Source organism: Salmo salar, chromosome ssa01 (assembly GCF_905237065.1).
Source record: "Salmo salar chromosome ssa01, Ssal_v3.1, whole genome shotgun sequence".
NCBI classification, from domain to species: Eukaryota; Metazoa; Chordata; class Actinopteri; order Salmoniformes; family Salmonidae; genus Salmo; species Salmo salar.
In genome coordinates this window covers 145,957,391-145,972,669 of record NC_059442.1, presented here as the reverse complement: position 1 = coordinate 145,972,669, position 15,279 = coordinate 145,957,391, and the positions used below count along the sequence as shown (strand labels likewise).

General features: G+C 44.5%; 1 protein-coding gene across 2 annotated transcripts in view; it reads right to left on the bottom strand.

The window, feature by feature from the left end:
- LOC106567272 (syntaxin-binding protein 1) overlaps nt 1–15,279 on the bottom strand; it is a 39,684-nt gene that overhangs the window by 13,474 nt on the left and 10,931 nt on the right. For both annotated transcript variants that reach the window (XM_045691766.1, XM_045691768.1), the window contains exons 2-7: nt 11,445–11,494; nt 7,452–7,533; nt 7,063–7,139; nt 6,869–6,947; nt 6,238–6,341; nt 2,547–2,695 (exon numbers count right to left, since the gene is read on the bottom strand). In XM_045691766.1, coding sequence (XP_045547722.1) covers nt 2,547–2,695; nt 6,238–6,341; nt 6,869–6,947; nt 7,063–7,139; nt 7,452–7,533; nt 11,445–11,494 — 541 coding nt within the window. The remainder of the gene's footprint in view (nt 1–2,546; nt 2,696–6,237; nt 6,342–6,868; nt 6,948–7,062; nt 7,140–7,451; nt 7,534–11,444; nt 11,495–15,279) is intronic.

Below are 15,279 nucleotides of genomic sequence, written 5' to 3'. Positions count from 1 at the left end.
ATGAGAGGAAGCCTCCCTCCTGTCAATGAGAGGTTACCTCCCCCCTGTCAATGAGAGTTTACCTCCCTCCTGTCAATGAGAGGAAGCCTCCCTCCTGTCAATGAGAGGAAGCCTCCCTCCTGTCAATGAGAGGACGCCTCCCTCCTGTCAATGAGAGGAAGCCTCCCTCCTGTCAATGAGAGGCTGCCTCCCTCCTGTCAATGAGAGGAAGCCTCCCTCCTGTCAATGAGAGGAAGCCTCCCCCCTGTCAATGAGAGTTTACCTCCCTCCTGTCAATGAGAGGACGCCTCCCTCCTGTCAATGAGAGGACGCCTCCCTCCTGTCAATGAGAGGAAGCCTCCCTCCTGTCAATGAGAGGAAGCCTCCCTCCAGTCAATGAGAGGTAATCTCCCTCCTGTCAATGAGAGGTTGCCTCCCTCCTGTCAATGAGAGTTACCTCCCTCCTGTCAATGAGAGGTTACCTCCCTCCTGTCAATGAGAGGTTACCTCCCTCCTGACAATGAGAGGTTACCTCCCTCCTGACAATGAGAGGTTACCTCCCTCCTGTCAATGAGAGGTTACCTCCCTCCTGTCAATGAGAGGTTACCTCCCTCCTGTCAATGAGAGGTTACCTCCCTCCTGTCAATGAGAGTTTACCTCCCTCCTGTCAATGAGAGGTAACCTCCCTCCTGTCAATGAGAGGTAACCTCCCTCCTGTCAATGAGAGGTTACCTCCCTCCTGTCAATGAGAGGAAGACTCCATCCTGTCAATGAGAGGCAGCCTCCCTCCTGTCAATGAGAGGAAGCCTCCCTCCTGTCAATGAGAGGAAGCCTCCCTCCTGTCAATGAGAGGAAGCCTCCCTCCTGTCAATGAGAGGAAGCCTCCCTCCTGTCAATGAGAGGAAGCCTCCCTCCTGTCAATGAGAGGCTGCCTCCCTCCTGTCAATGAGAGGTTGCCTCCCTCCTGTCAATGAGAGGAAACCTCCCTCCTGTCAATGAGAGGAAGCCTCCCTCCTGTCAATGAGAGGAAGCCTCCCTCCTGTCAATGAGAGGAAGCCTCCCTCCTGTCAATGAGAGGAAGCCTCCCTCCTGTCAATGAGAGGAAGCCTCCCTCCTGTCAATGAGAGTCTGCCTCCATCCTGTCAATGAGTGGTAACCTCCCTCCTGTCAATGAGAGGTAATCCCCCTCCTGTCAATGAGAGGTTACCTCCCTCCTGTCAATGAGAGGTTACCTCCCTCCTGTCAATGAGAGGTTACCCCCCTCCTGTCAATGAGAGGCAGCCTCCCTTCTGTCAATGAGAGGTAACCTCCCTCCTGTCAATGAGAGGTAATCTCCCTCCTGTCAATGAGAGTCAGCCTCCCTCCTGTCAATGAGAGGTTGCCTCCCTCCTGTCAATGAGAGGTTACCTCCCTCCTGTCAATGAGAGGTTACCTCCCTCCTGTCAATGAGAGGCAGCCTCCCTCCTGTCAATGAGAGGCAGCCTCCCTCCTGTCAATGAGAGGCAGCCTCCCTCCTGTCAATGAGAGGTAATTTCCCTCCTGTCAATGAGAGGAAGCCTCCCTCCTGTCAATGAGAGGTAATTTCCCTCCTGTCAATGAGAGGAAGCCTCCCTCCTGTCAATGAGAGGAAGCCTCCCTCCTGTCAATGAGAGGAAGCCTCCCTCCTGTCAATTAGAGGAAGCCTCCCTCCTGTCAATGAGAGGCTGCCTCCCTCCTGTCAATGAGAGGCTGCCTCCCTCCTGTCAATGAGAGGAAGCCTCCCTCCTGTCAATGAGAGGTTACCTCCCTCCTGTCAATGAGAGGAAGCCTCCCTCCTGTCAATGAGAGGAAGCCTCCCTCCTGTCAATGAGAGGAAGCCTCCCTCCTGTCAATGAGAGGAAGCCTCCCTCCTGTCAATGAGAGGAAGCATCCCTCCTGTCAATGAGAGGAAGCCTCCCTCCAGTCAATGTGAGGTTACCTCCCTCCTGTCAATGAGAGGTAATCTCCCTTCTGTCAATGATGGGGGCGGCAGGAAGCCTGGTGGTTAGAGACAGGAAGCCTAGTGGTTAGAGGCAGGAAGCCTAGTGGTTAGAGGCAGGTAGCCTAGTGGTTAGAGGCAGGTAGCCTAGTGGTTAGAGGCAGGTAGCCTAGTGGTTAGAGGCAGGTAGCCAAGTGGTTAGAGGCAGGTAGCCTAGTGGTTAGAGGCAGGTAGCCTAGTGGTTAGAGGCAGGTAGCCTAGTGGTTAGAGGCAGGTAGCCTAGTGGTTAGAGGCAGGTAGCCTAGTGGTTAGAAGCAGGTAGCCTAGTGGTTAGAGCATTGGGCCAGTAACTGAAAGGTTGCTAGATCAAATCCCCGAGCTGGTAAGTTAAAAATCTGTCCTTCTGCCCCTGAACAAGGCCGTCATTGTAAAATAAGAATTTGTTCTTAACTGACTTGCCTAGTTAAATGAAAGGATGGCACCCTATTATTTACATAGTGTACTACTTTTGACCAGTGCCCAGAAGTACACTATATAGGAATAGGGTGACATTTGGGACACAGTCATGTTTTTGTCCCTATAGTCTCAGTGGCGCCCCCCTGTGGCTCACCCTCGGTATCTAACAGCGGGGTACTCCTTCAGAGTGGCACACAGGGTGGCCAGCTGGTCTGCCAGCCTCTCCATCACTGGGTTCTTCAGCTGGGTCTTATGGGGGCTGTAGAAACTCTGGAAGGCATCCGGGTTGTCCAAAGAGTACACCTGCACACACACACACACACACACACACACACACACACACACACACACACACACACACACACACACACACACACACACACACAATCAAATTTGATCAATGAAATGTTATTTCTATAGTGCTTTATGTAAGCAGAGCAGACATTGACAGGGAAAAGAGCATCATTCTCTAGCCAACCTCATTGTTGATAAGCTCAGTTTTATAGAAGAGAGTTATCATCCACACTAACAAGCTTACCACAGTTGTGGTACTGGGAGTTACTGCCCCAAAAATCTACATTGTAGAAAAATAACATTGTCTTGAAAGGTGTACAGTATCATACCGAAACGTCGACCTCAATAAATGTGCAGAGGTCAAATGTATGTGTGTGTGGGTGTTCTAATTTTTCTACAAGGCTTAGTTCTATACCATGTAGATCCACAGTTACACCGTATATTACGTTCTAAGGATTGTGATGGTGTAATCATTTGATAGCAACAACAGAGTATTTTCTATCTAGGTTTCCTGTTTTGTACTACTGGCCTGCTCTGGGTCTTTCTGAGGGCAGAATCAGGCCTCCTAGCTTCTGTATGTGTGTGAGCTGATATTCAGTGACAGTGCCTAGACTGTGGCCTTTCCTTCCTGCCTTTGTCTCTGCTGCAGTCCTCTCTTCTCCTCTCCTCCCCCACCCTTCATCACATTCACTGTCTGTCTCTCTCACTGCATCTCCTCTCTTCTGTCCTTTCCCTCTCCTCTCCTTCACCATTCCTCTTCTCTCCCCTCCTCCACTCCACTTTTCTCTTTCCCCTCCTTTACCTCTCCTTCTCCTCTCCCCTTCCTATAGAACACAACCCCCCCCCCCTGCGGCCCCATCTGCCCAAGGTCACATGACCACCCTTCTGCTGTACATTTGGGTCCCTCTCCTTGCCCCACTCCTATTGGCTGCTGTATGGTGTGTGGAGGCTGAGGGAGCCAATGAGGCGGGGTCCTTAAACAGGCTTATGAGGCAGCATTTCGCCAGGAGCAAAAACCTATGGCTCTGAAATAATAATCCGAGACAGGATGAGCAAAGCATCGTCAGCCAGCCAGAGAGCTGTGAGTAGTTCTGGAGCAGTCTATCAGTAAACAGTCTATCAGTAAACAGTCTATCAGTAAACAACCCTAGGGCTGGGTATTGCCAGGGACCTCATAATACGATATTATCACAATACTTAGGTGCCGATTTGATATGTATTACCATTCTCACTATTCTATATGAATTGCGATTCGATACTGTGATTTTATTGCGATTTGATGTTCCAAACATATTGTTCACCATATGTCTGCTGCAAAGGGACAAGAGAGAGTCATGAGAAGATGAGTTTTTAATCAGTCATGGAAATAAAAGTGCTGAAAACAAATTGTCTCTCTATTTAAATAGAAGATACTGGAGTTTTGGTGCAGGTACAGTCAAGTAGCACAAAAATAATATTGTGATATTGTACAAACGATACGACATATAATGAAAAATAATATCCCGATATGTAACTGTATGATTTTTTCCCCCCATCACTACTATTATATATATATATATATATATATATACACACACTGCTCAAAAAAATAAAGGGAACACTAAAATAACACATCCTAGATCTGAATTAATGAAATAATCTTATTAAATACTTTTTTCTTTGTATAGCTGAATGTGCTGACAACAAAATCACACAAAAATAATGAATGGAAATCCAATTTATCAACCCATGGAGGTCTGGATTTGGAGTCACACTCCAAATTAAAGTGGAAAACCACACTACAGGCTGATCCAACTTTGATGTAATGTCCTTAAAACAAGTCAAAATGAGGCTCAGTAGTGTGTGTGGCCTCTACGTGCCTGTATGACCTCCCTACAACACCTGGGCATGCTCCTGATGAGGTGACGGATGGTCTCCTGAGGGATCTCCTCCCAGACCTGGACTAAAGCATCCGCCAACTCCTGGACAGTCTGTGGTGCAACGTAGCGTTGGTGGATGGAGCGAGACATGATGTCCCAGATGTGCTCAATTGGATTCAGGTATGGGGAACGGGCGGGCCAGTCCATAGCATCAATGCCTTCCTCTTGCAGGAACTGCTGACACACTCCAGCCACATGAGGTCTAGCATTGTCTTGTATTAGGAGGAACCCAGGGCCAACCGCACCAGCATATGGTCTCACAAGGGGTCTGAGGATCTCATCTCGGTACCTAATGGCAGTCAGGCTACCTCTGGTGAGCACATGGAGGGCTGTGCGGCCCCACAAAGAAATGCCACCCCACACCATGACTGACCCACCGCCAAACCGGTCATGCTGGAGGATGTTGCAGGCAGCAGAACGTTCTCCACGGCGTCTCGAGACTGTCACGTCTGTCACATGTGCTCAGTGTGAACCTGCTTTCATCTGTGAAGAGCACAGGGCGCCAGTGGCGAATTTGCAAATCTTGGTGTTCTCTGGCAAATGCCAAACGTCCTGCATGGTGTTGGGCTGTAAGCACAACCCCCACCTGTGGACGTCGGGCCCTCATACCACCCTCATGGAGTCTGTTTCTGACCATTTGAGCAGACACATGCACATTTGTGGCCTGCTGGAGGTCATTTTGCAGGGCTCTGGTAGTGCTCCTCCTGCTCCTCCTTGCACAAAGGCGGAGGTAGCGGTCCTGCTGCTGGGTTGTTGCCCTCCTACGGCCTCCTCCACGTCTCCTGATGTACTGGCCTGTCTCCTGGTAGCGCCTCCATGCTCTGGACACTACGCTGACACACACAGCAAACCTTCTTGCCACAGCTCGCATTGATGTGCAATCCTGGATGAGCTGCACTACCTGAGCCACTTGTGTGGGTTGTAGACTCCGTCTCATGCTACCACTAGAGTGAAAGCACCGCCAGCATTCAAAAATGACCAAAACATCAGCCAGGATCATAGGAACTGAGAAGTGGTCTGTGGTTACCACCTGCAGAACCACTCCTTTATTGGGGGTGTCTGGCTAATTGCCTATAATTTCCACCTGTTGTCTATTCCATTTGCACAACAGCATGTGAAATTTATTGTCAATCAGTGTTGCTTCCTAAGTGGACAGTTTGATTTCACAGAAGTGTGATTGACTTGGAGTTACATTGTATTGTTTAAGTGTTCCCTTTATTATTTTGAGCAGTGTATATCTGATTCTCTTTACTGATATCCCTCCATACCTATTTCTATCTGTCTCCATCTCTTTCTGATCCTCTCTCCCTCCTACCTTTCTCCATCTCAATTGATCTCTCTGGCTATTCTAGGATCTCTGTATCTTGCGGTTGTATTTTTTCTACCATTTAATTCTGCATTGTTGGGAACATTTCACTGTTAGTCTACACCTGTTGTTTACGAAGCATGTGACAAATACAATTTGATTAGATTTTCTCTGCTTAGCTCTTTCTGGATTGATTCATCTTCCTCCATCTCTCTCTCTCTCCCTCTCTTTTTCTCTCTCCCTCCGTTTCTGTCCCTCCCTCTGTTTCTCTCCCTCCCTCTGTTTCTCTCCCTCCCTCTGTTTCTCTCCCTCCCTCTGTTTGGTACCTGTGATTCGTAGGGCAGGAAGGCGATGTTGATCTCAGTCAGGGTCTTGATGGATTTGGAAGCACGGCTCTTTACTAACTCGTTGAAAAGTGGGTCCGGGCAGGCTGAAACAGGGAGAGGTTGATGTGAGTTTTAGTGCTGGTTCTGTGTGGCTCATTTGGTAGAGCATGTCACTTGCAACATCAGGATTGTGAGTTTGATTCCTGCTGGGGCCACCCATATGAAAATGTATGCACACACATCTGTTAGAGGCTTTGGATAAAATCCTCTGCTAATGGCATATACTACATTGTATTAAAACATGGGCCTGTATATTGAAAACTCTTGTTTCATAGGATTATGTTGGTGAAATTCAGAGCCATTTTCTATTTTGGATGTCTAGATCAACTCCAGTTTTGTAATAAATTGAACAGTGAAAAAAAGTGTTCTCTTTGGTTACACATTATTCCTTCCATGAAACCCTTTTACCAACATCACAGCCCTCTCCACTAAGAATGAATGGCTGTGAGAGTATTCAATGAATGGCTGTGGTTGCATTCAATGAATGTCTGTGGTTGCATTCAATGACCTGTGTAGTGAATCTGCAGAGCACTCAAGGTGTAGTGGAGAGGCTCCTCAGGTATCTACTCACAGTCAGTGAAGAAGACATGGGCTGCTTTGTATTTGGCTGAATGGGGGTCTTTGAAATCTCCAATCAGGGTCTGCACAGACTGGAAAATGAAGGATACAAGATAGTGAGATGTCTGTGTGTGTGTGTGTGTGTGTGTGTGTGTGTGTGTGTGTGTGTGTGTGTGTGTGTGTGTGTGTGTGTGTGTGTGTGTGTACCTTGTCCGTGGGGGTAATCAGGTAAATGGCCTCTAGGGTGGGAAGAGGTTCTCGCCTCTTGTTTATGTCCTCCACAACTAGAGAGAGAGAGAGAAAACAGAAACAGAAGGGAGAGATGTGGTTATATCATGTTTGCTGATGGCTGAGTCATGTTTACCAAATGGTAGCTACAGTCAGAGATGAAGAGGCGAAGCAAGAGGGTTCAATCTCATCATAATCTGTCCACAATAAGTAGACCGATAAGCAGACTGCCTGTCTTCCGGCCTTTGGAACAACAACTCCCATTAAGGCGGAGACAAGACCATTTCGTCATTATATACAGTACCTTTGCTGCAGTGCAGTATAACAATGAAGGCTGAAGAGGTTCAAAAACAGAGCAGAGTACTTACTGGTGATGCCATCTGACATGATGTCTGTCATCTTGCAGCAGGAGGACAGCATCCTCATGCTCAGCTGGTCCACAATCAGCGCCTGAGACCAGGAAGAGAAACCAATGAGAAACCAGGGAGAGTGAGATACACGAAAGAGTTAGTCAGAGGTTTCAGAAAACAAAGTTAGGGCTCTCTAACCATGTTGACTTTTAACATTGGTAGCACTGGTGCACCCAACGTTTAAAAGTTAGAAGCACCTGACCAAACAGTATTCAGGAGCACCAGAAAAAGACATTGATCTAAATTCATTCCTACATTAGGCCAATGTGACTACTTCTGAAAGACATGTCCTGAAGTAGCTATCCAGGAGCCCCTTTCCTGTCTTCCAGTGCCATCGTAAACCATACTCATCAAGTTACCAGGTTGTTGGTTACCAAACAAGTTTGCAGCCCAAGTAGTTTAATACAGCCCGTGACATGGTTTATGAAATGGTAAAATATGACCCGCATATTTGTGAAAAAAAGGCTGTGGCTACAGATCAGTGTGTAACACCCCATTCTGGGATACATCTTCATACTGGTCCCCCATGGGATTCAAACCAACAACCCTGGCATTGGAAGCACCATGTTCTACCAACTGAGCTACACAGGGTACAAGGCCTCAAAATGCACCATTTTGTTTCTCTCCGTCGCCCACGCATTTTCAACACTTGGATAATAAAGCATTTAAAGGCTGACATTGGTTGATTTTCAGTTTTTAAGTATACGTTTTTTCAAGTTGATTGACTACAAAAGTATTGTCCAACCCATAGGGTATCTCACTGCACCCTTACATGTCATGTCTTGAAATATGCAGACAGATGGATAAAAAAATGTATTTCCATTGTAATACTTCTGACAGCCAACTTTCTAACGCCACCACCAACTTTTGGACTTTATAACATTCCCAGAAGGCATGGATCATTATAACCTAATGAAAAATGAACCTGGTAATCTAATTTAATCTACTGCAGGCCTAAATCCTATGGGTCAAACCTTCTGAATTAATGATTATATTGAAGATAGAAGCCGCCTCTTAACAGTTCCGAGAGCCGATTCGTTACTGTCACAGATACAGGTATCCTGTGTGTGTATCCTGTGTGTGTATTTTCTTTCCTTCTCCCCTATTCACAGGTGTCGCCAATCAGTCACCAATCAGAAGACACCTGCTATTTTTCCCTTACCCAATCACATCCCCTTTCCCTTGGTTTAAAAACCCCAGCCAGTTGTTTTCTCTGGAGCTTGATCTCTCTGTGTCTCAATCTCGCTCCCTCTTTGGATTGAGCTCTTTTATTTATTTATTAATTTTTTTATTTTTTTTTATTTTTTTTGCTACACGTCACATTTGTCTGGAATTATGTGAGTATGTATTGTTGTGCTTCATGACTGTTTGTTGGTGGGAAAAGGGGCTACCAAGACAAGTCGCCCATGGGCATACACTACCCGTAGGTAAACTTTGTCTAAATACCCTAGTTACAACTGGGTGGACCACCCACTGTATTTTTGGTTAGTTAACTACTTGTTAAAGCAGGCTAGTCTAGCTTAGGGGTGTTTTTGGATATTTATTTATTTCCTTGGGTCCAGCTCGGCTGGAGTGTGTCAGCGGTTCCTGCAAGAGGAAGGCATTGATGCTATGGACTGGCCCGCCCGTTCCCCAGACCTGAATCCAATTGAGCACATCTGGGACATGTCTCACTCCATCCACCAATGCCACGTTGCACCACAGACTGTCCAGGAGTTGGCGGGTGCTTTAGTCCAGGTCTGGGAGGAGATCCCTCAGGAGACCATCCGCCACCTCATCAGGAACATGCCCAGGCATTGTAGGGAGGTCATACAGGCACGTGGAGGCCACACACACTACTGAGCCTCATTTTGACTTGTTTTAAGGACATTACATCAAAGTTGGATCAGCCTGTAGTGTGGTTTTCCACTTTAATTTTGTGTGTGACTCCAAATCCAGACCTCCATGGGTTGATAAATTGGATTTCCATTGATTATTTTTGTATGACTTTGTTGTCAGCACATTCAACTATGTAAAGAGAAAATTATTTAATACGATTATTTCTTTCATTCAGATCTAGGATGTGTTTAAGTGTTCCCTTTATTTTTTTGAGCAGTGTATATATACATATAATCACATAATTCAAATGTGATGTAGCAAGAGGAGAGACTGCATATGCTAAAGACAATCAGAAAGAATGTGTCTTTAACCCTACATTATAATATGAACAAAAGCCAGAAATGAGTGAGTCACTCAGCCCTCCCTATGCATCTGTTCCTGCTTCTGTTGCCTATGTGAGTGTTTGTTTATCCTACTGATTCTGTGATCACCAAGCCTCACGCAATGCAAAGTGTCAGAAAGCCACTTCACAAATCTGTCTGTTTTAGAACTTTTCTATGCTGTATTAAAGGCTTTACTTTTTTTCATTAGAACACTCTCTGTTTACTTATTTATTTAGTGTTTACACTGTTCCAAACGGGCAGAACAATTATATTGTAATCTAACAGCCCCTGTTTGTCATGCAACAGTATCTCTTGCACTTTGACAATGATTTTACATGAGGCCTAATTCACATGATATGCCTAAAATACTTATATACACTAGGCTAATAAATAATCACATTTTCCTTTGGGTTAGTTCAAGTTATCCCTTTGAAGCACATGCAAAAGTGATTTGGAGTTGTTGAACAGGAGTGACAAAATGTATTACAATTGAATTTGAGTGAACAGAATAAGGGTGACTAAATTTAGAACAATAGTGTAAGAATTGCTCTTCCTCTGTAGCTGTTACTTACACTAAGGTTTTTATTCTAACAGTTGTAGTAAGAAACTTATGTTATAGTCGTAATATATGGTTTACTGAATATACGCAAGTGATGTCTGCTAAACTAACAAGTTGATGGCAAAGCCATAAAGCCTCGGCTACTAAGCAGACAAATAAAACCCCCAAAAAGGTTTGTTTTCCAGAGCTGTTTTTTATTACACTTACCCGTGGAATGTTACCGACTAGAAAGAAGCATCTGGTGGCAGTCATGCGGAGAATGGAGTGAAAGTGCACCGTACTGTAAGTACTCAAGGCTGTGGGCCAGGTGTAAATGGTTTAGCAGGACAATAGACTCTTGCCGAGTTTAGGGACTTTACATTTAATGAGTGTTTGCGCAGCATTTCACTTCACCCATCTCTTTGCATAGCCCACCACATGCACTGTTTTCTAACCACATCTGGATGGATCCATAATGAATTACTATGGGAATAAATATCACTGAAGGACACATATTGGAATAAAGTAGGCTAATGCAATTGATGGCATGAAATTGTTGCATACTGAAACACCCAAAGTCATCCAATTGTTATAGGATTTGAAGCAATAGCCGGAGTGTGGTCAACTATTTCAGCACCGTTTCACTCAGAGACCATCTGTAAAATATTTTGTGTTGCTTGGCAAAACTAGGTTCATTAACCTTTCAGATAGGGTTTAGCAATCAAAACATCTGGCCTGCATGGACCTCTGTAGGATTATTTGTAAAAGTAAGCAAGGACCAACACGCTTCATAAAGACCCCCTCAAAGACCCCCTCTGGTGGTCAAACTAGCATCAACGGTAATGTCTGACAGGAAAATAAAATACGTCATGCACTCCAACATGCCATAACATTGCGCAGCATCCCACAAGCTGTATGACGCAACTTTTAAATGAGGACCCACTGTACTTTTGTGAATATCTAAACATTGGATCCAAAAATAAACTGGTCACATTCAGGACAACTTTGTAAGGACTGTGTTTGTGCAAAATGTTTCAATTAAACAACTGTGGGACCAGCTCAAACGCTGACTGTTGCGTCAATCGAAACTGGACGTTCTAATCACACCAGTTTGAGAGTACACTGCAAGGACCACAGAATGATCACACCCATTTGTTGCTAAGTGTAAGAAAAGAAAGGAACACAAGGTGGACTGCAAAAATAAACTCTCACCTTCCATTCCCCCTTCTTCTTCACCTTCTTGATGACATCATTCATAATCTCTGTGAACGAGGAGAAGCACAGGTCAGAACATTCTTTTCTTCACATGCTTCTTCACTGTGTGTGCATCTGTCCAATTTCAATTGATACAATTCTATTTCTGTTACTTTCAATGTCAAAACCCCTAGCATATAGATTTGAGTGTACAGTACAGGTTCATAATATACAGTCATTTTCTCTGTCTGATTTAATTTCCTTGACAGGAAGCAGACTGTTTCCATAGTGATGAGTGACAGTGGAGCACAGGAGACAAAAAAAAACACTCTCACACTCGCATCTGGGAACAAGGCTGTGAGAAGAGTCATTCCTCTATGGAGGACTCACACACGTATACACACACACATACACGTTTCCCTGCACCAACTTCATGACATCTAACACAGCCCTTTGCTTGCTCCCAAGCCCTAACCCTGTCAGGAATCTATCAGCATCCTGCTGTGCCAAACACACCTAAGTCAGGCTGTGTGCCCAGAGAGCCCCATGCTCACAAACAGATACACACACACACACACACGCTTGTGAGATAAGTGACGAGTGAGAATATGTTGAGAATGTCAGTAGGGCCAGGTGAATAATACATCCCTGCAGTGAGCTCCACTCCCAGATCAGCCACAGAGCACACTGAACCTTATACATGGTTCTATTGGACCGCATTGCTACTATATGCTCTTGACAGCCTGTCTCATAGCTGTCATGTATAATTGCTGGTCATCGGACCACTTTAAGAATACATCAGCATGCTGGCAAGGGTTCTGTTCTATGTTAAGTGAATGGGTTGTGTGTTCATGTGTGAGTGTGTGTGTTTAGTCATGCATGCATTGCCGACCGTAATGAAATACTCACATCATTGTGAACATATGGCTCATACTGAGGGTATACGCTCTATTTGTTAGAGTTCATGTGTCTGTGACTCTGGGTATGACTGTGAGTAGAATTCGGCAGGTAGTCTAGCAGTTAAGAACATTGGACCAGAACCCAAAAGGTCTCTGGTTCAAATCCCCGAGCCGACTAGTTAAAAAATCTGTCGATTTTCCCTTGAGGAAGGCATTTAACCCTAAATGTTCCAGGGTTGCCGTCAATAATGGATGATCCGTGACCACACTCTCCAAGGGTGTCTCAGGGGGAATGGGATTTGCAAAAAGCTAAATTCAAATTCATGTATAATACACAGTTGTACATGTTTGAAATAGGACAAACGTAAGCACCTACATTGTCTGTTGTGCTAGGTCCATACCTATAGTTATGTATAGTGCCTTCAGAAAGTATTCAGACCCCTTGACTTATTCCACATTTGTTGCATTACAGCCTGAATTCAAAATTGATAAAAAAAATTCTCACCCACCGACACACAATACCCCTTAATGACAAAGTTAAAACATGTTTTTAGAAATTTTAGCAAATTTATTGAAGATTAAATACAGAAATGTCTTATTTACATAAGTATTCACAACCCTGAGTCAATACTTTGTAGGAGCACCTTTGGCAGTGATTCCAGCTTTGAGTTGTCTTGGATATGTCTGTATCAGCTTTGCACATCTGGATTTGGGATTTTCTTCCATTCTTCCTTGCAGATTTTCTCAAGCTCTGTTAAGTTAGATGGAGAGCGGCGGTGAACAGCAATCTTCAAGTCTTTCCACAGATGTTCAATGGGATTCAAGTCTGGGCTTTCGCTGTGCCACTCAAGGACTTTGACATTCCTATACTGACGTCATTATAACATTGCTTTGGCTGTATGCTGTGACTGTATGCTTGGGGTCATTGTCCTTTTGGAATGTAAATCTTTGCCCCAGTCTAAGGTCGATTGCACTCTGAAGCAGGTTATCATCAAGGATTTGCCTGTATTTGGCTCAATTCATTGTTCCCTCTATCCTTACCACTCTCCCAGTCCCTGCTGCTGAAAAGCATCCCCATAGCATGATGCTGCCATCACCAAGCTTCACGGTAAGGATAGTGTTAGGCAGGTTATGAGCTGTGCCCGATTTTTCTACAGACATAGCTCTTTGCGTTCAGGCCTAGGAGTTACATTTTTGTCTCATCAGACCAGAGCATCTTTTGCCTTATGCTCTGAGTTTTTCCACGTACCTTTTCGCTAAATCTAGGCGCTAACAATTGCCTTTTCCTTTAGGAGTGGCTTCCGTCTGGCCACTCTCCCATAAAGCCCAGATTGGTGAAGTGCTGTAGAGACTGTTGTCCTTCTGGCAGGTTCTCCCATCTCAGCCAAGGAACTCTGTAGTTCTGTCTGAGTGGTCACTTGACCAAGGTCCTTCTTGCCTGGTTGCCCAGTTTGGTCGGATGGCCAATTCTAGCTTAAATTTCCCAATGATGGAGACCAATGTGCTCTTGGAAACTTTCAACACTCTAGAAATAGTTTTATTCTCTTCCCCAGATATATGTCTCATAACAATTCTATCTCAGAGATCTAAGGACAGTTCTTTGGATTTCATGGTATAGTTTCTGCTCTGACATGCACTGTCAACTGGACCTTATATAGACAGGTGTGTTTCTTTCTAAATCACGTCCAAACATTTGAATTGGCCACAACTGGACTCCAATCAAGTTGTAGTGACGTCAAGGATGATCAAAGGAAATTGGATGCACCTAAACTCAGTTTAGAGTGCCATACCAAAGGGGTGTGAATACTTATGTAAATGAGATATTTCTGTATTCCATTTCCAATAAATTTGCACACATTTCTAAAAACGTGTTTTCACTTTGTCATCATGGGTTATTCTGTGTAGATGGGTGAGAATGTATTTTAAAAAATTATCCATTTGGAATTCAGGCTGTAACACAAAAAAATTGAATAAGTGAAGGGGTATGAATACTTTCTAAAGGCACTGTATTGGACACCATTTTCTTTAATATTTATGTTATGTGCCAAATGCTTTTAGTGGTACACAAAGGTACCCACAGTATCAGATAAAGAATTAATTTGACATGGAGCTAAAAGCCACAAGAGACTAGCATATCCACAATGCTACTCAGATCACTGCCTCTGTATTAAATGCTGTCACTGGAGGGAAGGTCTCTGAAAGCATCATGTCTACTCTATCTTACACTGTAGCTAGCAAAATGGAGGTCTGCCTCCACCAATGAGTCAAAATGCATGATGAAATACAGCTCGTCTATTGCCTTCTCATGCAATTCCATTCCAGAATGGACTGAATCTATTTTGACTCCATTACAGGTAAATAACGAATCAAATGTATTATCCAATAAAGAAGAAACATTTTTGCTAGATGCAAAATTCATTCTCTGAACTTACAAATCAATTATTTTTGGTTGGCTCTAGTTCTTCTCTGCTGCAGTATGAATAAAGTCACCCCATTGGTCATCTGTGGATCAGGCCAAGGCAGGGCCATGTGTGTGTGGCAGAGCCATTATTAGCCTGATCGCTGTTGTTGGCCATCTGGCTGCAGTATTGGGATAAATCCATTTAGGATCACTCTCTAACATTTTGCGGTATCACCATATAAAAACCGCTAAGCCCTTTGGCGCAGTAGTGCCCAACATCTGGGCATACAAAGAGATACAGATGGATTATCACAGATTAAACAGGCTGTGTGTGTGAATATGCAACGTGGAGACAACAGGGCTATTCAGAGAATGAGGGGGATTTGTTGGGTAATTGCTGCCGATAGTCATTTGTAAGGACAACATTCACATGATAACTAAAGGGATAGCTCACCCAATTTACTACATGACATATTGGTTTCCTTATACCCTGTACACAATCAAAGGACAAGGTCATTTTGGTGGACTATCCCTTAAAGCACAGACCACTCAA